This window comes from Bufo bufo, chromosome 2, assembly GCF_905171765.1.
Source record: "Bufo bufo chromosome 2, aBufBuf1.1, whole genome shotgun sequence".
Taxonomy (NCBI): domain Eukaryota; kingdom Metazoa; phylum Chordata; class Amphibia; order Anura; family Bufonidae; genus Bufo; species Bufo bufo.
In genome coordinates this window covers 104,686,569-104,709,231 of record NC_053390.1, presented here as the reverse complement: position 1 = coordinate 104,709,231, position 22,663 = coordinate 104,686,569, and the positions used below count along the sequence as shown (strand labels likewise).

Sequence of the window (22,663 nt, the reverse complement as noted above, 5' to 3'; positions counted from 1 at the left end):
CGTCCTGACTTAAAATCTGTATTCCGGCGCCCGAGGGGTTAAACGGAACGGGATTTCGGCTGAAATCCTTCAGCCGGCATCCTGTGACAACGCCAGGGGGGGTCATGTGACCCCCCCGTGTCGGCGATCGCAGCAAACCGCAGGTCAATTCAGACCTGCGGTTTGCTGCGCTTTTTGCAGTTTCTGATCCCCGCGGTCCCTGACCGCGGCGATCAGAAACTTTAGAGTGGCTAAAATCTATATTTTTCACCCCCCCCTGCACCCCTGCATGATTTGATGCCGGCGGGTGGTGCGGGGGGGGGTGTCGCATGCGGTGGGGGCGTTGCGGGAGGCGGGCGGTGCGGCAGGCGGGATCGCGATCCCCCGCCCGCCTCCCCATGAATGATCGTTGGCTTCTAGTGGGTATACCAGGGTGCCAGCACATTGCTGGCACCCTGGTATAAACGGCTGACATCTGTGCAGATGTCAGCCGTTTAACCCTTTCCATACCGCGGTCCGTACGGACCGCTGTATGGAAAAAGTTAACTGTCATCGGTCAGGGAGCTCCCTCCCTCTCCATCGGGGGCTGCTGTGCCTTTGCAGCCCCCCGATGGAGAGGGAGAGAGCCCCCAGAGAGCCCCCCTCAGCCCTGTGCTTACCCTTCCCCGTCTGCGAAGTTCTGAGCAGACGGGGAGGGTTCCCATGGCAACAGGACGCCTGCTCAGGCGTCCTGCTGTCCATGGTGCTGAACAGATCTATGCTGAAAGCATAGATCTGTTCAGTGTAAGTAAAATACAGTACAGAACAATATATATTGTACTGTACTGTATTATACAGACATCAGACCCACTGGATCTTCAAGAACCAAGCGAGTCTGGGTCAAAAAAATGTAAAAAAAAAGTGAAAAAAGTTAAGATAAAAAAAAATAACATTTATCACTGAATAAAAATTAAAAAAATAAAATAAACTACACATATTAGGTATCGTCCGTAACGACCTGATCTATAAAATGGTCATGTTACTTTCCCCGCACGGTGAACGCCATAAAAATAAAAAAATAAAAACTATGAGAAAATTGAAATTTTGCCCACCTTACTTCCCAAAAAAGGTAATAAAAGTGATCAAAAAAGTCGCATGTACGCCAAAATAGTACCAATCAAACCGTCATCTCATCCCGCAAAAAATGAGACCCTACTCAAGATAATCGCCCAAAAGCTGAAAAAACTATGGCTCTTAGACTATGGAAACACTAAAACATGATTTTTTTGTTTCAAAAATGAAATCATTGTGTAAAACTTACATAAATAAAAAAAAAGTATACATATTAGATATCGCCGCGTCCGTATCGACCGGCTCTATAAAAATATCACATGACCTAACCCCTCAGATGACCACCGTAAAAAAATAAAAATAAAAACAGTGTAAAAAAAAAGCCATTTTTTGCCATCTTATGTCACAAAAAGTGTAATAGCAAGCGATCAAAAAGTCATATGCACCCCAAAATAGTGCCAATCAAACCGTCATCTCATCCCGCAAAAAATGAGACCCTACTCAAGATAATCGCCCAAAAACTGAAAAAACTATGGCTCTTAGACTATGGAGACACTAAAACATTTTTTTGGTTTTAAAAATGAAGTTATTGTATAAAACTTACATAAATAAAAAAAATGTATACATATTAGGTACCGCCGCATCCGTGACAACCTGCTCTATAAAATTACCACATGATCTAACCTGTCAGATGAATGTTGTAAATAACAAAAAAAAAAAACGTGCCAAAAAAGCTATTTCTTGTTACCTTGCTGCACAAAAAGTGTAATATAGAGCAACCAAAAATCATATGTACCCTAAACTAGTACCAACAAAACTGCCACCCTATCCCGTAGTTTCTAAAATGGAGTCACTTTTTTGGAGTTTCCACTCTAGGGGTGCATCAGGGGGGCTTCAAATGGGACATGGTGTCAAAAAAACAGTCCAGCAAAACCTGCCTTCCAAAAACCGTATGGCATTCCTTTCCTTCTGCGCCCTGCCGTGTGCCCGTACAGCGGTTTACGAACACATATGGGGTGTTTCTGTAAACTACAGAATCAGGGCCATAAATAATGAGTTTTGTTTGGCTATTAACCCTTGCTTTGTAACTGGAAAAAAAATATTAAAATGGAAAATCTGCCAATAATTTGAAATTTTGAAATTGTGTCTCTCTTTTCCATTAAATCTTGTGCAACACCTAAAGGGTTAACAACGTTTGTAAAATCAGTTTTGAATACCTTGAAGGGTGTAGTTTCTTAGATGGGGTCACTTTTATGGAGTTTCTACTCTAGGGGTGCATCAGGGGGGCTTCAAATGGGACATGGTGTCAAAAAAACAGTCCAGCAAAATCAGCCTTCCAAAAACCAAACGGCGCACCTTTCACTCTGCGCCCCGCTGTGTGGCCGTACAGTAGTTTACGGCCACATATGGGGTGTTTATGTAAACAGCAGAGTCAGGGCAATAAAGATACAGTCTTGTTTGGCTGTTAACCCTTGCTTTGTTAGTGGAAAAAATGGGTTAAAATTGAAAATTAGGCAAAAAAATGAAATTCTCAAATTTCATCCCCATTTGCCAATAACTCTTGTGCAACACCTAAAGGGTTAACGACGTATGTAAAATCAGTTTTGAATACCTTGAGGGGTGTAGTTTCTTAGATGGGGTCACTTTTAGGGAGTTTCTCCTCTAGGGGTGCATCAGGGGGCTTCAAATGGGACATGGTGTCAAAAAAACAGTCCATAAAAATCAGCCCTCCAAAAACAAAACGGCGCACCTTTCACTCTACGCCCTACTGTGTGCCCGTACAGTAGTTTACGGCCACATATGGGGTGTTTCTGTAAACGGCAGAGTCAGGGCAATAAAGATACAATCTTGTTTGGCTGTTAACCCTTGCTTTGTTAGTGGAAAAAATGGGTTAAAATGAAAAATTTGACAAAAAAATTAAATTCTCAAATTTCCTCCCCATTTGCCAATAACTCTTGTGCAACACCTAAAGGGTTAATAATGTATGCAAAATCAGTTTTGAATACCTTGAGGGGTGTAGTTTCTTAGATGGGGTCATTTTTGGGTGGTTTCTATTATGTAAGCCTCGCAAATCGACTTCAGACCTGAACTGGTCCCTAAAAATTGAGTTTTTGTAAATTTCTGAAAAATTTCAAGATTTGCTTCTAAACTTCTAAGCCTTATAACATCCCCAAAAAATAAAATATCATTCCCAAAACAATTCAAACATGAAGTAGACATATGGGGAATGTAAAGTCATCACAATTTTTTGGGGTATTACTATGTATTACAGAAGTAGAGAAACTGAAACTTTGAAATTTGCAAATTTTTCCAAATTTTTGGTAAATTAGGTATTTTTTTGTGCAAAAAAAAATAATTTTTTTGACTTCATTTTACCAGTGTCATGAAGTACAATATGTGACGAAAAAACAATCTCAGAACGGCCTGGATAAGTCAAAGCGTTTTAAAGTTATTAGCACTTAAAGTGACAATGGTCAGATTTCCAAAAAATGGCCTGGTCCTTAAGGTGAAAATGAGCCCGGTCCTTAAGGGGTTAAGGTCTGCAAAAACCGGGTCCGTGATCCGTGACCGTTTTTTCGTCTGTGGGTCTTCCTTGATTTTTGGAGGATCCACGGACATGAAAAATGAAAAAAAAAATCTAAGTCAAGTTTGCAATTGAAATGATAGGAAAAAACGGATCACGGACGCGGATGACAATCTTGTGTGCATCCGTGATTTTTCACGGACCCATTGACTTGAATGGGTCCTCAAACCGTTGACCGTGAAAAAAATAGGACAGGTCATATTTTTTTCACGGCCAGGAAACACGGCTCACGGATGCGGCTGCCAAACGGTGCATTTTCCGATTTTTCCACGGACCCATTAAATGTCAATGGGTCCGCGAAAAAACCCAGAAAACGGAACCACGGACGCGGATGCACACAACGGCCTTATAGTGTAGCTTACCCTGGATCAGTATGTGACTGCTCTTCTAAGGGCTCTTTCACACTTGCGTTCTTGTCTTCCGGCATAGAGTTCCGTCGTCGGGGCTCTATGCCGGAAGAATCCTGATCAGGATTATCCTAATGCATTCTGAATGGAGAGAAATCCGTTCAGGATGCCTTCAGTTCCGTAACGGAACGTTTTTTGGAACACTTTTGGAACACTTGCCGCAAGGCCGGATCCGGAATTAATGCCCATTGAAAGGCATTAATCCGGATCCGGCCTTAAGCTAAACGTCATTTCGGCGCATTGCCGGATCCGACGTTTAGCTTTTTCTGAATGGTTACCATGGCTGCCGGGACGCTAAAGTCCTGTCAGCCATGGTAAAGTGTAGTGGGAAGGGGGGAGCAGTATACTTACCGTCCGTGCGGCTCCCCGGGCGCTCCAGAGGGACGTCAGGGCGCCCCACGCTCATGGATGACGTGATCGCATGGACACGTCATCCATGCGCATGAGGCGCTCTGACGTCATTCTGGAGCGCCCCGGGAGCCGCACGGACTGTAAGTATACCGCTCCCCACTACTACTATGGCAACCAGGACATTAATAGCGTCCTGGGTGCCATAGTAACACTGAACGCATTTTGAAGACAGATCCGTCTTCAAATGCTTTCAGTTCACTTGCGTTTTTCCGTATCCGGCGTGTAATTCCGGCAAATGGAGTACACGCCGGATCCGGACAACGCAAGTGTGAAAGAGCCCTTAGACTGTTTTCAGCCGGACTTGTGTGATACATCTTATTCCTGAAGATTGTCACCTCTGCTTCTCTTTTAGCGGCGTGGAGTTTGACTTGAATGTAAACAATGTTGTGGGAATCAGAAATACATTCCTTCTAAGAAGCTATGCACGTGGTAAGTGTCTTCTGTATCTCTATTTATTTAGAAGGGGAATGAAGTGGTTTGGGTAGGCGAGCCAAAGCTGTACATCTTTTTTATAGTGGAAGTCACTATGGCATAGTAAAGTATATTACACTGCAGATCTGTTGTTGCAAATGTACCTGAATTCTGGTGCACATGCCTTTCATCACTTAACAAAATTTTTGTGAAACTTTTTTTTATTTCACAATTCAAGAGCATTGGTGAAAATAGTGGACTCTATTATATTATTTTATATATATATATATATATATATATATATGTATATATAATTATATTTTTATTTTTTTTATGAAGAAAGGGCCTGTTTCTGCACTTATTTCCCTCCCCTTGCGCTCATCAATCTGTTCACAGGAGAGGGCAGAGAGAGACCAGACGTGGCTGTAGCTACTACTGAGTGATTTCTGTCACCCCAGAGTGGGGAAAAAATGTCACCCTCTCTAGCTCTGGGGTGAAATAAATGACTCCGTAATTAGCTACAGCCATGTCTCTTCTTTCTGTGCCCTCTGGCTCAGCAGCTCATCCTCCTCCACCATCCTCTCCATAGAGTTCAATGGCCTGCGCATGGACTTCCAAAATAAGGACTTGATCGGTCAATTCAGACACCGCGAACAGTGCATGGGGAGGGAAATAAGTTCAGAAACTGTCCCTTTTCTTTAATAAAGTATATTACAGTGCTCACTATTTTCATCTACTGAATTAGACATAAAAAAAAAGTTTTAGCTTGAAGACAGTTTTTCTACCAAGCCCAGTGTTTTATTCAGCGCTGAAGACGTCTGTGTGTAACATACAGAGCTTGTAGCTGGCCTCTTGTCACTCCCCCAGTCCCTGACTATGTACATGTGCCCTAACTCTCTCACTGCCCATGACCCTGCCTAGCCGACTTGTTAGACTGAAGACAGATTCTTCTTAAGTTACAGCTTATTAAGAAGACTCTTTAGACTGAAATGACAGTTAGGCTAGGTCTACACGACTACTTTTGTCGCACCAACGTCGCGCGACAATTTTTATAATGATAGTCTATGGTGTCGCCCTGCGACGCAACAGTCGCAAAAAAATCAATTCGAGATGGATTTTTCAGCGACTGTCGCAGCCCATCGCAGTGCGACACCATAGACTACCATTATAAAAATTGTCGCGCGACATTGTTGTGACAAAATGTTGCTCCACAAATGTTGCAGTGTAGTTGTGCCCTATCTGTCGCGCAACACGTTGTCGTGTAGACCCAGCCTTACACTTCAGGATGCAACATGTTGCACTCAAATTCAAGTGCAAAGTAAGCCAACGAAGAGGTGGTATAAACCTAGTCTAAATGTGTATCTTTAAGACTGTCTAGCCCGTCTAATCGAAGTCTGCACTTAGACATTATTAGCAAATCTATCCCGTTGTGCCTGACAAATCTTATGAAGAGGCGGCACTAATCATGGCGACCCTCTGATCGGTTACACGGGTGTGCACTCGCCTCCGCATGCTTTCAGATAAACATTCACTCGGGAAGCCTTCTTCTATAGTAAAGAACACTGGGAAGCAATACAAAAGTGCACATACTAGATGAGCCTGATAATACCTTCTCTACATGTCCCAAACGAAAACCTCAAGCCATAATACATCCACTACTTTGTTCAGCAGTTGGCAAAAGACGCCTTGTACATTGGGTGCAAACCAGTTTATAAAGAAGATGATTACTGGTGTTCGGTATTTTGCTCATGTCATCACTAAAGCTTGTGCTTTTTTTCTTTCTGCAGTAGAGAACCGTGTTCGTCCATTAGTGCTTGTTGTTAAGCGATGGGCCGGTCACTATGGTATAAATGATGCCAGTCGGGGAACCTTAAGCAGCTATAGTCTCGTTTTAATGGTTTTGCACTATTTACAAAGTAAGTTGATAGCTGCATGTGTGCACGCTTTGCAGAAATGTCCTGGTACATATAAGAACAGCACGGCATCTCGGGCTGAAGAGTGCGCGGGGTCTTGTGGGGGCTGAGTGTTCTGCAGAGTTCCTTTTTTTCCCTGTGGGCCTGACTGTTCTTCACAGCTGTTAACTGACTGCAGCAGAACAGTCATCATTAGTGAAGAAAGGCTCTGCTTGCATGATTAGCCATACAAAGAAAGTGGGCTAGAATGAGGGGGAAGAAATCTCTGCAGAGGCCTGAGCTGCCTTGCCGAGTTCTCCGTGAGCCCACAGCTACGTTAGTGCATCCTCTACATTTCACTGCTTATTCAACAACTGGACTAATACAGGGTTTTGCTAAAGTATTCACCCCTTTGGTGGTGGTCCCTTTTTTTTTTTTTTTTTTTTCCCTCCCCCCCCCTGTATCTACCTGGAATTAAAATGGATTTTTAAGAGGTTTTGTAGCCCTTGATTCACCCACTCTGCCTAATACTGTGCAGAACTCCTGCTTCGTACAGTATCAGAACAAAGTTTTATGCAAATCAACGTCGGATGTTTCATTTAGGGCTGCAGCCAACGATTATTTGAATACTTGATTAGTTGTCGATAATTTCATCGATTAATCGGGGGGGAAAGCACCAAAATGATTAAAAAAAAAGGGGTTTATATGATTTTACTTGAAAAATTCTGTTCAAAGGCCATATTAAAACAAATTTAGGAGTTACATAATTAATCTGCCTGTTACCGGAGCTTCATTGTAAGGTAATAAAGATGCACTGATTTAAAGTTCAAGTAAAAGTTACTGCTGGTTAAGGACCCGCAGACATAGCGCCTGACAGCCCACATAGCAACGAATTGGCCAATTATTCGATAACTGGATTCGTCGACAACGATCCCATTATCGAATATTATCGATAACTTTGATTAATCGTTGCAGCCCTAGTTTCATCCAAAGTCGATTCGCTCATCCCTAGTTATCATCATTTAGTTTTGATATACGAAAGCTGCAGGAAGCATAATAAAATAGATGGTGGGTGCCAGCTGTGTGAAAAAGCCAGCACCCGCCATATACATTTGATTAAGAGGTTAAAGGGAACCTGTTACCATGTTCTGACATATAAAACCGAATGTACCTTAATGCTTGATTACCCTGATAGTTCCCAGCGATCGATCCATAATGGAGCTGAGATGCTTGACTCCGAGACAATCTGACTCTTCTCCGGTCAAACATGTAAAATATGACTCTTCTGTTAGCATAAAAGGTGGGAAAGTTTTATAGGGCAATAAAATAGGACAGGTTAGTCCTGAGAAGATTATGGATCGATCGCTGGGAACTATCAGGGTAATCAAGTATTAAGGTACATTCAGTTTTATATGTCAGAACATGGTGACAGGTTCCCCTTAATTATATATGCATTGGTCAACAGTCCGTGTCTCCCCCCCCCCCCAAGTGTGCACCTCCTCCTCTTCATTACACTGCACCTCGTCTCAGAAGTGCGGTGTAATACAAGTACCCGGTGTAATTGCTCTACACCACCGCTCCACAGGAGACGTCCTGTAATGATGAGGGAGGAGCGCTCACATGGAGCACTCCCTCCTCGTCTCACAGCTGTTAGGCGGGGGTCCCGAGTGTTGGACAGTCATGGGTACAGTGTTTCCTTATCGGAGGACATTTCTAAACAGAAAATGCACAAATACATAAAAATATCCCAGGGATTCCTCCTTTCTCTAGTAAAGGCATTCGCTTCTACATGTAGTGTTCACTACCTACTGTAGTGGAACAAAATGTGCCAAATGTTATGAAGACATGTAGATCCCCAATTTTCAGTAATCCCTCTGTAGCATTGCTGTCACATTAGATGTTTGCTAACAGGAGGTAGTGGAATATTAATTTTGATTTATTACATTTTTATTTTTTTTTCATTCAGATTATAAGTATAATGTGTTTTTTATTTGTAGCTCTACCTGAACCAGTTCTTCCATCTCTACAAAAAAATTATCCAGTAAGTATGCCGTGTGCATGAAAGAAATGTATTTGATTATTCTTAAGCTATTAAATTGTCATTAACATTATTTTGTCTGTAGCTCTCCAATTACCATGTAATGTTTTCTTTGTGTGTATATATGTATATTTTCCATATCTTTCGCTTTATAAGAGGCACCTAGATTTTTGAGGAGGAAAATAAGAAAAAAATTATATTTTGAATCCAAAAGGTGTGCGTTTGTTGGGTTTTGAACTAATGGTGACCTGTGGATGATGCACTGTTATGGGGGGACCTGTGGATGATGCACTGTTATTGGGGGGATCTGTGGATGATGCACTGTTATGGGGGGATCTGTAGATGATCTTATGCTAGTCACAGTATCATATGTGTCAGTCTATTGTCCCTGTGTGAATAGTGACCCCCATTTCACCACCGGGCACCCGCTCACAGCAGTCTTTATATGTAAAATGTTTTTATGTAATTCTCCAGCGATGGCTCTGCTTTCTTCTGTAACAGTACTCACTATCAAAGCAGCGGTACGGCCGGCAGCGCAACGTAACTTACTCAGCCAGTCACGCTCCTGACAGCTTCATTAATGAAGTGGGAGGAGCATGACCGAGTTACGTTACGCTGCTGGCCGGACCGCTGCTTTGATAGTGAGTACTGTTACAGAAGAAAGCAGAGCCATTGCTGGAGCATTACATAAAAAGATTTTACATACAAAGACTGCTGTGAGCGGGTGCCCGGTGTAATGGAGTTCAGTGACTGCACCGGGCCCCGCTTACAAGTCCATTCATGTAATCTTCAAGCAGTGGCTCTGCTTTAAACTAGCGCAATCCTCTGTAGTAGTACTCACTATCAAAGCGGCAGGCAGGCCGGCAGTGTTACGTCACTCAATTATTCACGCTCCTCCCACTTCATTAATGAAGCTGGCAGAGCTGGAGCGTGAATGAGTGAGTGAGGTTACGCTGCCAGCCTGCCTGCTGCTTTGATCGTGAGTACTACTACAGAGGATTGCGCTAGTTTAAAGCAGAACCCCTGCTTGAAGATTACATGAATGAACTTTACATATGAAAACTGCTGTGAGCGGGGCCTGGTGTAATGACGTACAGTGCCTGCACGGGGCCCTGCTGCGAGTGAAATAGCAGTTGCCAGCCTCCAGCCCCTCCTCCCTCTCCGCTGATACATTGCAGGCCACTATGCTGCACAGCGCGGCCTGCAATGTATCAGTGTCAGACATTTAAAAAGCACACCATTCGCTTCATAAGACGCACTGCCATTCATCCCCACACACTTTTGGCGGGAAAAAAAGTGCATCTTAAAAAGTGAAAAATACGGTATATACTTTCAGCCTAAGGCCTAGTTCACACTTCAGCGATTTGATCAGTGGTTGTGAGCCAAAACCAGGTGCAGGTCAGAAGCACAGAACAAGTGCAGATCTTTCTATTATACCTAATCTCTATGTAGCCTCCACTCCTGGTTTTTGGCTCACAATCACTGATGGAAAACATTGATCAAATCAGTGAAGTGTGAACTAGGCCTAAGTAGTGTTACTGAAGTCAGGCACTGATGTGGGCTGGTAGTCACTCTTCCAATTTATGCTAAAAACTCTTGACATTGGATATAGCGATACCAGGTATCTGTGCTGTATCAAGAAGCTTGTGCTCGTATATTTAAGTATATTAAACTCAATCAGTGAGTCATTGGTCCATCAGCCATTGTTACAGAAGCCTTATATCGGGCATCCTCAAACTGCGGCCCTCCAGCTGTTGCAAAACTACAACTCCCAGCATGCTCGAACAGCCTACAGGTATCAGCCTACAGCAGGGCATTGTGGGAGTTGTAGTTTTAAAACAGATGGAGGGCCGCAGTTTGAGGGTTATTTATCAAACTGGTGTGAAGTAGAACTGGCTTAGTTGCCCATAGCAACCAATCGGATTCCACCTTTCATTTTCCAAAGAAGCTGTCCAAAATGAAAGGTGGAATCTGATTGGTTGTTATGGGCAACTAAGCCAGTTGTACTTTACACCAGTTTGATAAATAACCCGAGATGTGTCTTTCATATGTTTCAGAAGTTTTTAACCAATCGAGTTGCGGATTTCATCAGGATTAATGGTGGTGTCAATGCTGAGAAATCCAGGCAGATATTATTTTTCATGAAGTACCATCAGGGAGGGGATTGGCTCCAAATGTATTCTACAGCAAGATAACGGCCCCAAACATATAGCCAGTGTCATTAACCCCTTCAGCCACAGTTGAAGTACCAGTAAGTCATTGTGACTGAAAGAATATATAGAGCCCTCTCCATACATGACTGGTGCCGGCTGTATAATAAGGCAGGCAACCCGCCACAATGACAGGGTTAGGCAGTGGCGCCGAAAGCGCTCCTTTAAGCCCTCAGATGCCGCGGTCAATGGCGATCGTGGCATCTGCGGATTTAGGCGGAGGGAGTAACTACAGTGTGTGTATGTATGTATGTATGTATGTATGTATATATAATATATATATATATATATATATTTTTACAAATTTTTATTTTTTTTCCTTGACAGGAATGTTTTAACCCTGCTATGCAGTTGCACCTTGTCCATCTTGCTCCTCGCAATATCCCTTTGTATGCATCCAAAAATGAATCAAGCCTAGGTGACCTTCTTGTAGGATTCTTGAAATACTTTGCCATCGAATTTGAGTAAGTGATGTAAAGGTTTACAACTACTACAATCCAGTTAAAGAGGACCTTTCATTACGATAAAAAAAATCTAAACTAAGTATACAGACATGGAGAGCGGCGCCCAGGGATCTCCCTGCACTTACTATTATCCCTGGGCGCCGTTCCGTTCTCCCGGTATAGGCTCCGGTATCTTCAGATTTTCGGCTCAAACGGGAGGAGCCTGCTCTTGTTCTCCTGGGAGTCTCCTTCTCCCAGGCTGGAGTGCTGGCCAACCGCAGCGCTCAGCTCATAGCCTCCCAGGAGAACAAGAGCAGGCTCCTCCTAGTTGAGCCGAAAATCTGAAGATACCGGAGCCTATACAGGGAGAACAGAGCGGCGCCCAGGGATAATAGTAAGTGCAGGGAGATCCCTGGGCGGCGCTCTCCATGTCTGTATACTGTTTTGATTTTTTTATTGTAATGAAAGGTCCTCTTTAGGCTCTACCATGTCAAAATCTGCATGTAAGGCATGAAGAGTGCCGGCCCCGCTGACGTTATGTATGAGCTCTATATTTGAATTGGCAATACTGGCTCCTTTTAAAGAGTTGTCTTATAAAAATACAAACCATTTAAAAAAAAAAAAAAAGAAAAGCCAGCTGGTCAGGCTTATTTATCCCCAGATGATAAGCCGTCATCCCTGAGGGAAACTTCGGCCAACCACACATTGTACACAGGGAACATGTAGCTATAGATGCTAGACGTTCAGATGAAGGGACGTCCGTTTAATGCATGGATATGCTTGGTCTGTCATATTGGCACTTTGTTCTGGTACATAGAGGGGTTAACATTTTTGTATCCTGTTTCATCTGTTTTCATTTTATATACATTGTACAGCAGTTATCTGGGATAGTAATGTAGCAGAAGGTGCCTGGACTGATGGTTGCACAAGCGCACCGCTCCCTCAGGGGGTCTTAACCCACGTCACCCATTTGCCAGTTTGCGAAGTCATATTTTCTGTAGTGTCATCCAGTCAAGGACTGAGCCATGAAGTAGAGAGAACCACCAAATATTTTTCAAATATTTCCTTTACACATTGTACTGTGTACTGAGTGTAGCCTGCATCATAACTGAAGGAAAAGTGACAGGCATAGCAGCATTCTTTAGAGGACCTGTCACCAAAAAGTGTAATGCAATCTGAAAGCAGGAGAAGCTAAGAAGATATTTTTATTTATTTTTTGGTGGAAAAAATTCAGTAAAACTTGTACATTTTTACACTTCTATCTGCAGCCCTGTGAAGTGCTATCAGTACAGTAGGGAGGGGTTGTCAGTGACTGACAGCTATCTCTCCATGTATACTTATACACACAATGCTCCCAATCACTGATAACCCCACTCTCCTGTACTGATAGCTGTTCACAGGAAGTGGACAAAGCAAAGATATAAATGGTTAAATTACAAAAATATACATTAAGCTGCTCAGCTTCTCCTGTACTATAACATGTTGCTGTCAGATTGCATTGCATTTTTGATGATGGCTCCTCTTAAAACTAAGGCCTCTTTCACACGAACGATCTGGATTATGTCGGGGTCTGCTCAGGAAAAAACTGATGGTTTCGCACACAAGTTCAGTCAGTTTTATCTGTGATTGCGTTCAGTGTTTCAGTTTTTTTCCACGTGGGTGCAATCAGTTTTTGAAGCGTTTTTTGCATGCATTAAAAACTACAGTTCCTAGCAAAAATCTGTGAAAAACACCTTGCATCTGGATGCAATCCGTTTTTCACACAATCCCCATTCACTTCTATGGAGCCAGGGCTGTGTGAAAAACACAGAATATGGCCACATGCACACGACCGTGGTGTGTTTTTCGGTCCGCAAATGGATGGATGAATTGCGGAACGGCACGGACAGCCTTTACATATAACTACCTATTCTTGTCCGCAAAGCGCGGACAAGAATAGGACATGTTGTTTTATTTTTTTGCGGGGCCACGGAACGGAGCAAACATGCTGCGATTTTTCCTAAACGCAAAAATTATGCATGAAAAACACATGTACACAGACCCATTGAAATGATTGGTTTAGGAATTAGTCCGGATGTTATGCATTTGCTTCACACATCACACCTGGACGGAAAACTTGTTTGTGTGAAAGAGGCCTAACTGTGCATGATCTACAGTATATACAAACCAATACCTCATCTAATATACAATTAGAAGTTCACAGCCTTTTTTAATTAGGTGATGCGTATAGCTGACCATCGGAGGTAATAATGGTAGACGTCAGTGTTTTTTATGGGTTCAGCTGTATTTGAAAGTTGATACCTACGAACGGCATAAAAATAGGTTTAGAGTTAGGTACTCTAAACCATCCGTATTGGGGTCACCTTGCTGTTAGTGGATGGGCCCAGATATGTTTTGATCAAAATAGAACCTCTGATTGTATATTAGATTAAGGTATTGGTTTGTATATAGACCATACACAGTTAAGGTTGATTTACACATGCACAGGAGCAGCCAGTGTTCAGGAAGGAAGCCTTGCTCATTCAGTGGGGGTGAAGTCCTGCATTTACCTGCAGTGATCACCTCCACATTATGAGAACGAGGGATCACTATTGCCATCGCGTGTCCTCATACAGCTGCATAGTTTCTGGGCAACAGATCGCTATTTAGACACCACGATAATTTATGTGCCTGCAAGAACGACAGGATCACCCAATGAACAAGCGTTTCACTTGTTCATCGGGTGATCGGCTGCACCTGTAGACAGGCAGATTGTTGAGACTGAGCGTTTTACAGGAATGTTCATATCTGATAATTTGCCCAACTATTGGGGTGTGTAAATCTGCTGTGCCTGTCTCACTTTCCCTTCGACTCCGACTGTGCACCTGCATTTTTGTTCTACCATGCAGGATGATTAATTCTGTTTCTGCATCATATCTGCTTACAGTAAACAAGCCCAAAAAAATTCAGAGAGAACCTCTACAGAGTTCTGAGCATAGTGTAGGTCTTGTATCTGCCCTGTTATTAGAAATGAGCTTCTGTCCATAAAAGGCACATGGTAGCAGACCCATAGTAATGCTGCATTTCTCTCTCAGCTGGAAGAACAAGATGATTTCTGTTCGTGAAGGCAAAGCTATGCACAGAACAGATGGCATTGAATGGAGGAACAAATACATCTGTGTGGAAGGTAGGGAACGGGTACTTCCTTATTACTTTGTCACCTTTTAAGGTTGTGTCCACTTTTGGACCTATTTTTCTTACAGAGACATATAAAATGAAAAATAAAGCAACTTTGCAAATAGGCTTTATCTTAAAGGGGTTGTCTCACTTCAGCAAATATCAAAGTTAATACAAGGCACTTACTAACTAAGTGTGATTGTCCATATTGCATCCTTTGCTGGCTTGATTCATTTATTTCATCACATTATACACTGCTCGTATCCAGAGGTTACGACCACCCTGCAATCCAGCAGCAGTGGTCATGCTTGCACACTATAGGAAAAAGTGCCAGCCTCTCTTGTGGTTGGGACCGCAGGAGTGCGAATAGGCGCTTTTTCCTATAATGTGCAAGCAGGACCAGTGCTGGGTGGTTGTAACTATGGAAACGAGCAGTGTATAATGTGGTGAAAAAAATCAATAAATGCAATTTGCTGGAGTAAGACGACCCCTTTAATATTTTCTATATATTTTGGTTGCATGTCCTATAAATCTCCATCGTAACGGACAACAAATAAACCATTTGTAGTCTAATTCTGCAGTCATACCCTCATCAGTCTGTCCTCTGCCTATTGAACTTATATTGGGAAGAAGTAGAGCGGTTGCTCAGTCAAACTACACAGGGTCTCTTTGTAGTCTGTTACCATTGGGATGCATAGGTCCTAATAGGAGCTATAGACTGAAAATGATAGGAAATGTTTTAGGCTCCATTTACACGTCCGCAAAAGGATCCGCACCCGTTCCGCAATTTTGCGGAACGGGTGCAGACCCATTCATTCTCTATGGGCCCGGACGTGAAGCGGAGAGCACACTATGTGCTCTCCGCATTTGCGGAGCGCGGCCCTGAACTTCCGGGTTTCGGCCCCGAACTTCCGGTCCGCAGCTCCGCAAAAGATAGAACATGTCCTATTATTGTCCGCAGCTGCGGACAAGAATAGGCATTTCTATAGGGGGGGCGGCCGGGTGTGTTGTGGATCCGCAACACACCACGGACGTGTGAATGGACCCTTAATCTGTTGCTTATTTTATGTGTCTTTGATTCATTTTTTTCATGCTTTGAGATGATTAAAAAAAAAAGGTTACAAAGGATTGCATTGGCTTTTAATTCTGGTTTATCACTTCATGCAGTGCTGCTCTGGGTAACCTTGGATCTCTAGTGATGTGAAGAAAGTAAGGGTCCAACTGAACATGTGCAGCCATCTCCTAGATTCCAGCTCTTGAAATCAATATTCTGCTCAGTCTTGTCATAGGTGTATAATGTGAAAACCATTTTAAGAGTGTTTTCATTTCTAGAGCCATTTGATAGAACAAACGCCGCTAGAGCTGTACATGAAAAACCGAAATTTGACATGATTCAGGAGGAGTTCATGAAGGTAAGAATATTGTATGTGAGAGGGCATACATTTGTGGGTTTTTGTACTTAATTCACACTGAAGGACTGGAGTTAAAGGGGTTGCCCAACCCTGTACATGCAAATGGATTATCCTTGGGATCAGAAGGAGTCCGCGACCCCCCCCCCTCCCCCACAACCAGTTGTATTGCAGTAGGTCTGACACTAGGACTATACAGCTATGTCCATTGTGCAGGGGACGTGGCTGGTTACTGCAGCACAGAATTTAAGAGAATGGGAGCTGCACTGCAGAAGCTGACCCGATCCCCACTACACTATGGACAGACCTGTGTACTTTTGGTGCCAGAGCTCCTGCAGAACAGCTGATGACTGGGATATCGGTCTTCCGATGATCAGATAGGCCATCATTTGTAAAGAGTTTGCTGTAGCTTTTATGTGCCTGTATTTTTGCTTGGGTAATGGTGGTGCAGTTGTCAACTACACTACTGTTACCCTGTGTGGCGCTGACTTTGTTCTAGGCATGCACGTACCAGCAATCTACCTTACTGCCTGCACCAGTGAATCCATTTGATCATAGATCACCAATATCAGATAGACGGGGATCCGACACCAGCTGTATGAGGAGACGGCGCGCGCAGTGCGCTCATGCCGTCTCCCTTCTCTATTCATGTCCGCTGCTGTGGTCTATGGTCCTTGCCGTAGACAGCAGCGGCGAGCAGAAAGGGAGATGACACGTGCACACTGTTCCTCAGGATAGGTCATCAATAACAAAAGCCCGTTCAACCCCTTTAATGCTCTGTACACCACATTTATGGGAATCTCTCTCATAGTTTCTGCCGACCTTAACGTCTTCCACCATTCAGTTGACGGGTTGCTAAAAGTATTCTAAAATGTTGAAATTTAAAGATGCCCCAGATTTATGACTTTGGCTCACGCTGTTTTGGTGCAATGGTAGACAAAATATCTAACAATGTTGGTTTGCTAAAAATATGGCGCATATATCGTCACATTCTGCTCGAGCCGGAAAATAGAAACAGGTGAGCTAGGCACAGGGGATTATTCTTTTTGATGTGTTTGCTTCATACATGGGCCAAAACTATTAGGTAACAATTCAACAGATTTTGGTGCTTTCTCAGACAATACTACATGTACTAAATTTTTTCCTTTTTTTCCCCCCCCTCTCTAGGGTTGGGTGAGATTGAGAGACAACAAAGATCTCAACAGTGTGCTGCCTCTTCAGAGAATTATTGGAAAGCAGAAATGATGCGTCTTTTATAGATGGACATTAAAAAAAAACCTTTACTTTTCCTCTGCAATATCCCTACACCTCAGACTTTAATTTAATTTTTTTAACCCTTGATATAAATTGTAAAAAAGAAAAATAACTTAGAAAAGGTTAGGTTTCTTTGTTTGCACAGTACGTTCCTTTCGTATTGTACATTTTGCTGTTTATGTATCTGAGGGAGATTGCTGAACCGTGATTTAATATATACATGAGAGTGAGGCCATTGCTATCTTTTCCTTGTGAGAAATTCTAGAATTGCACTACACACTGATCAAATGTTCTTCTCCTGGCCTGCGCAAATCTGTGGCTTTCCTTTGGCAGAGTACTACACATCAATGTTAATATAAGCTTGAATATGTTACCTCATTAGCTGCTCGTTTCTTTTTAAATACTTGTCCCAGGGTTTTTGTCAATGGAGATTTCCACTTAGTTTATTTTTCAAAGCCCTAATATTCTTCGTTCAGGAAAAGAAAAAAAAAACTGAAACGTGATATTAAATTTTTTGGGAAGTTTTCTATCTGCATGAACAGGTATCAACTTTTATATAGGTAATATGAAATACAGTAGAGGGCTAAAGGATAAACTACCCATATGCTGTGCCGACGCCTTGACTGAATTCACTGTTTTGTCTTTTACGTGACTCTCCTCCATCTTGGGGTACATTGAATCTTACATGTTCCCTGTTAAGGTAAATGCCCTGGTCTGTTCCATTTAAAGAGATCTCTCCAGCTTATCCAGCATGTCTGTTTTAGTAACCTCTGCATCAGTACGAACAGGGTCACTGTGTAGAGACACACCCAATCATCAATCGTAATAGTAATGCCTAGTTAGTACATACATTTCCAGGAGGAGTAACAGAGGATAGGCGCAATGCAGGGTTCTTAAAAAGAAGTACCAGCATTATTTCTTGGAGATACAAGGATTTCCTAAAAACAGACATGTCAGGAGTGCTGACAACTTGCATTTACTTATGATTCTTGGATGAAAGCTTTTTCCATTATCTCATAATTATTACCAGGAAAAAACTACTTAAGCACCAGTTTCCCCAGAAATGTAGTAGTATGTTATTGCTGCTAAAATGGTTTATCCCCACACCCTTATTTTGTTGTGTATATACTTTATATGTATTCATTAATATATTTTTAAGTGACAGGGAGATCATGGAAATGTTACTGCTGTTCCTGATTACTTGCATCAGTTTTCTGTAAGGACCTTCCATATTGGGGGTGTGTGTCCCTAGGCACTGTCCTATACTGCCCAGGAGGGCTGACCAGTCCTGAGTGGTGTTTGCTTCTGACCCGTTATAGCACGGACTTCTGTCAATCTGTTGATGGTCATTTTTAATTTTGTTGTTGCAGAGTTCTGTAAACTTGTTCCTTGTTTTCTTTTGTACATTGTCACTCAGAATAAAATTTCTGTAAAACAGTTGTATTTTAATATTGGGGTATGTTGCAGCTTTTCATTCGGAGAAAACAGGACTTGACATAATTTGTAGTATGGTGTTTTAAAAAAGTTAAATGATGCTGCCAAGCGCTGTGATTTGTGGCTACAATTACCCCCTTACGGCCCCTTACAGACAAACTAGTTCCACGCTCTGGACTCGCAGCGCGAGTATGCAGCAACACCCATTCTGACCTCCCAGCACTGACGGGTCGCATGGCATTATATTGATTTATGATGCTATGTAACCCTTACAGTTCTGAAATGTATTGCATAACACTGACATAAAGCTGTCATTGTTATCTAATACAGTCAGATCCATAAATATTGGGACATCGACACAATTCTAACATTTTTGGCTCTATACACCACCACAATGGATTTGAAATGAAGCTAACAAGATGTGCTTTAACTGCAGAGTGTCAGCTTTAATTTGACAGTATTTACATCCAAATCAGGTGAACGGTGTAGGAATTACAACAGTTTGCATATATGCCTCCCTCTTGTTAAGGAACCAAAAGTAATGGGACAGAATAATCATAAATCAAACTTTCACTTTTTAATACTTGGTTGCAAATCCTTTGCAGTCAATTACAGCCTGAAGTCTGGAACGCATAGACATCACCAGACGCTGGGTTTCATCCCTGGTGATGCTCTGCCAGGCCTCTACTGCAACTGTCTTCAGTTCCTGCTTGTTCTTGCGGCATTTTCCCTTCAGTTTTGTCTTCAGCAAGTGAAATGCATGCTCAATCGAATTCAGGTCAGGTGATTTACTTGGCCATTGCATAACATTCCACTTCTTTCCCTTAAACTCTTTGGTTGCTTTTGCAGTATGGTTTGGGTCATTGTCCATCTGCACTGTGAAGCGCCATCCAATGAGTTCTGAAGCATTTGGCTGAATATGAGCAGATAATATTGCCCGAAACACTTCAGAATTCATCCTGCTGCTTTTGTCAGCAGTCACATCATCAATAAATACAAGAGAACCAGTTCCATTAGCAGCCATACATGCACACGCCATGACACTACTACCACCATGCTTCACTGATGAGGTGGTATGCTTAGGATCATGAGCAGTTCCTTTCCTTCTCCATACTCTTCTCTTCCCATCACTCTGGTACAAGTTGATCTTGGTCTCATCTGTCCATAGGATGTTGTTCCAGAACTGTGAAGGCTTTTTTAGATGTCGTTTGGCAAACTCTAATCTGGCTTTCCTGTTTTTGAGGCTCACCAATGGTTTACATCTTGTGGTGAACCCTCTGTATTCACTCTGAAGTCTTCTCTTGATTGTTGACTTTGACACACATACACCTACCTCCGCGAGAGTGTTCTTGATCTGGCCAACTGTTGTGAAGGGTGTTTTCTTCACCAGGGAAAGAATTCTTCGGTCATCCACCACAGTTGTTTTCCGTGGTCTTTCAGGCCTTTTGGTGTTGCTGAGCTCACCGGTGCGTTCCTTCTTTTTTTTGGCCACGCCTAATATTTTTGCTATCTCTCTGATGGGTTTGTTTTGTTTTTTCAGCCTAATGATGGCTTGCTTCACTGATGGTGACAGCTCTTTGGATCTCATCTTGAGAGTTGACAGCAACAGATTCCAAATGCAAATAGCACACTTGAAATGAACTCTGGACCTTTTATCTGCTCATTGTAATTGGGATAATGAGGGAATAACACACACCTGGCCATGGAACAGCTGAGAAGCCAATTGTTCCATTACTTTTGGTTCCTTAACAAGTGGGAGGCACATATGCAAACTGTTGTAATTCCTACACTGTTCACCAGATTTGGATGTAAATACCCTCAAATTAAAGCTGACTGTCTGCAGTTAAAGCACATCTTGTTAATTTCATTTCAAATCCATTGTGGTGGTGTATAGAGCCAAAAATGTTAGAATTGTCTTCGATGTCCCAATATTTATGGACCTGACTGTACATTCCAGGACTCTAAGGGTTACGTAGCATCATAGTGCCGCAGGTGTGACAGAAGCCTGAGACTAGCATATGAAAACCAGTCTTAGTAAATCTGACACTCTGTCTCTTTGAGTGGCAACAGGCTTAGTTTCTCTTCTTGCTTGGCACCCACTCCCTGGGCGTCGGCATTCTCGCTTTGGTTTCCTTGGCAGCAATAAAGATGGCAATATCTGCAGTTATCACCACAACTCCATGTAATGCCTTACCACACAAACTGCATGGTCTCTAATGGCCACTCTTTGTGGCACCCAGCAGTGTACACACCTTGCTTGTCCTTTTGTAGTCATTACAGCAGCTGATCTTTAATACAGTCCTGGACTTCTCCACAGGCTGTGGCTTCTTCAAGGAAGTGGAGGCAAGCTGGCTCCTTATAGCCCCTATGATCTAACCTCAACTCCTCTGTCATGCTTAGATGCACTATCCATGCCCTAAATGTGGTGTACTCCTAAAGGGGTTGTCCGGGTTCAGAGCTGAACCCGGACATACCCTCCTTTTAACCTAGGAAGCCGAATGCTCCGATGCGCTCCCTTGCCCTGCGCTAAATCGCGCAGGGCAAGGTCTCTTGTTTTCAATAACACACTGCTGGGCGGAAACTTCTGCCCGGCAGTGTGTTCGGTGACGTCACCAGCTCTGATGGGCGGGCTTTAGCGCTGCCCTAGCCGTTTTACTGGCAGCCCTATGGAGGGCCCCAGTACGTCAACGGATCTAAAAAAAATGCCTTTGACCTGCGCGATTTAGCGCAGGTCAAAGGAGAGCATCGGAGCATGAACTGGTCCCATGCTCAAGTCAGGGGGGCTGCTGGGGGAATATGGAGGTATGTCCAGGTTCAGCTCTGAACCCGGACAACCCCTTTAAGACTAGTACCTCATACCTCCACTTGCTAGCTAACTAAAACACAGGACTATGGCAGGATCTGTCTCAAGCAGCAGCTTCTCTCCAGCACTCACTTTTTCTGTCTAACTACTGATACAATTCATATCATCTCACAGACATATGTTATGCACTCCATGTGACTTGAGGATCTGCATTATTAATCCTGTGCAGAAAACATATCTAATAGCAATAACAATTGGCCTCTAGATGGCAGCATAACCACAGTACGGTGCCTCTGGAGTTACCCCAAATACACCACAAGACCTCTTGCACTTCTGTTTGACACCTCTGGTAAATGTACAGCTAGTGGTTAACTCTTCCAGTGTCCTTAATGTCCCACAACAGAATTGAGTGGAGCATGTCACACTGTACACAGGGTGGCTTTCCTGCAGTGTCTTATTGCATCCTGCCTAAGGCAGTATGATTCCCCCATATTGGCCAACACTATCACAGGTAGCCTCACAGCAGTACATATCTCTACCACAGCCTCTATACCATACTACATATACTTTACCATTTTGAAGTATTCTCACTGAGGTTCCTCAGTGACTTGGCATGTGAGGCTACTTTCACACTAGCGTTGTTTGAATCCGGCGTTCAATTCCGTCAACGGAACTGCCCGCCGGATCCGGAAAAACGTGTAAAAAAAGATTACATTTGAATCCGGATCAGGATTTTGATCACAATGAAAAAATGCATTGGAAAAAACGGATCCGCCATTTATGGACTTTAACTTTTTTTTTTCACATTTTTCGGGTTTAATATGCAAAAGCCGGATCCGTTTAGACGGAACACACGGCGCCGGATCCGGAGTTAAAGGGACACTGACAGGCCTTCTGAGCATAGTTAGCTCTTTATATGCCCCCCTAGGTCTTATAATAAGTTCCCAATTCATATAAGTATTATCCCTGTGCGCATTATAAAACGTTAAAAATAATCTTTATAATCACCTCTCCTTTCTGCCCAAGGGGCGTTCTTTGCGGCGCATTTGTGCCCAGCCGCATCCCAACTGCTGGGTCCTTAGACACGCCCATCTCATTAGTATTCACTTCGCTGGGCGGTATTTCTCAGTCCCCAACATTCGGAGATCATGCGCCCGGCACCCTCGCTCGCCGGGATCACAT

The 22,663-nt window shown here is 43.0% G+C and overlaps 1 protein-coding gene across 2 annotated transcripts in view; it reads left to right on the top strand.

Annotated features, from left to right (window-relative positions):
* The window catches only part of TENT2 (terminal nucleotidyltransferase 2), a 58,425-nt gene extending 39,744 nt beyond the window's left edge, over window positions 1-18,681 (top strand). The window contains exons 8-14 of one of the 2 annotated variants that reach the window (XM_040421378.1): window positions 4,784-4,860; window positions 6,630-6,758; window positions 8,732-8,775; window positions 11,310-11,446; window positions 14,500-14,591; window positions 15,914-15,993; window positions 17,158-18,681. In XM_040421378.1, coding sequence (XP_040277312.1) covers window positions 4,784-4,860; window positions 6,630-6,758; window positions 8,732-8,775; window positions 11,310-11,446; window positions 14,500-14,591; window positions 15,914-15,993; window positions 17,158-17,235 — 637 coding nt within the window. In that variant the 3' untranslated portion in view covers window positions 17,236-18,681. The remainder of the gene's footprint in view (window positions 1-4,783; window positions 4,861-6,629; window positions 6,759-8,731; window positions 8,776-11,309; window positions 11,447-14,499; window positions 14,592-15,913; window positions 15,994-17,157) is intronic. The other variant, XM_040421379.1, reaches the window with a different exon arrangement.
* Window positions 18,682-22,663: the final 3,982 nt, after the last annotated feature.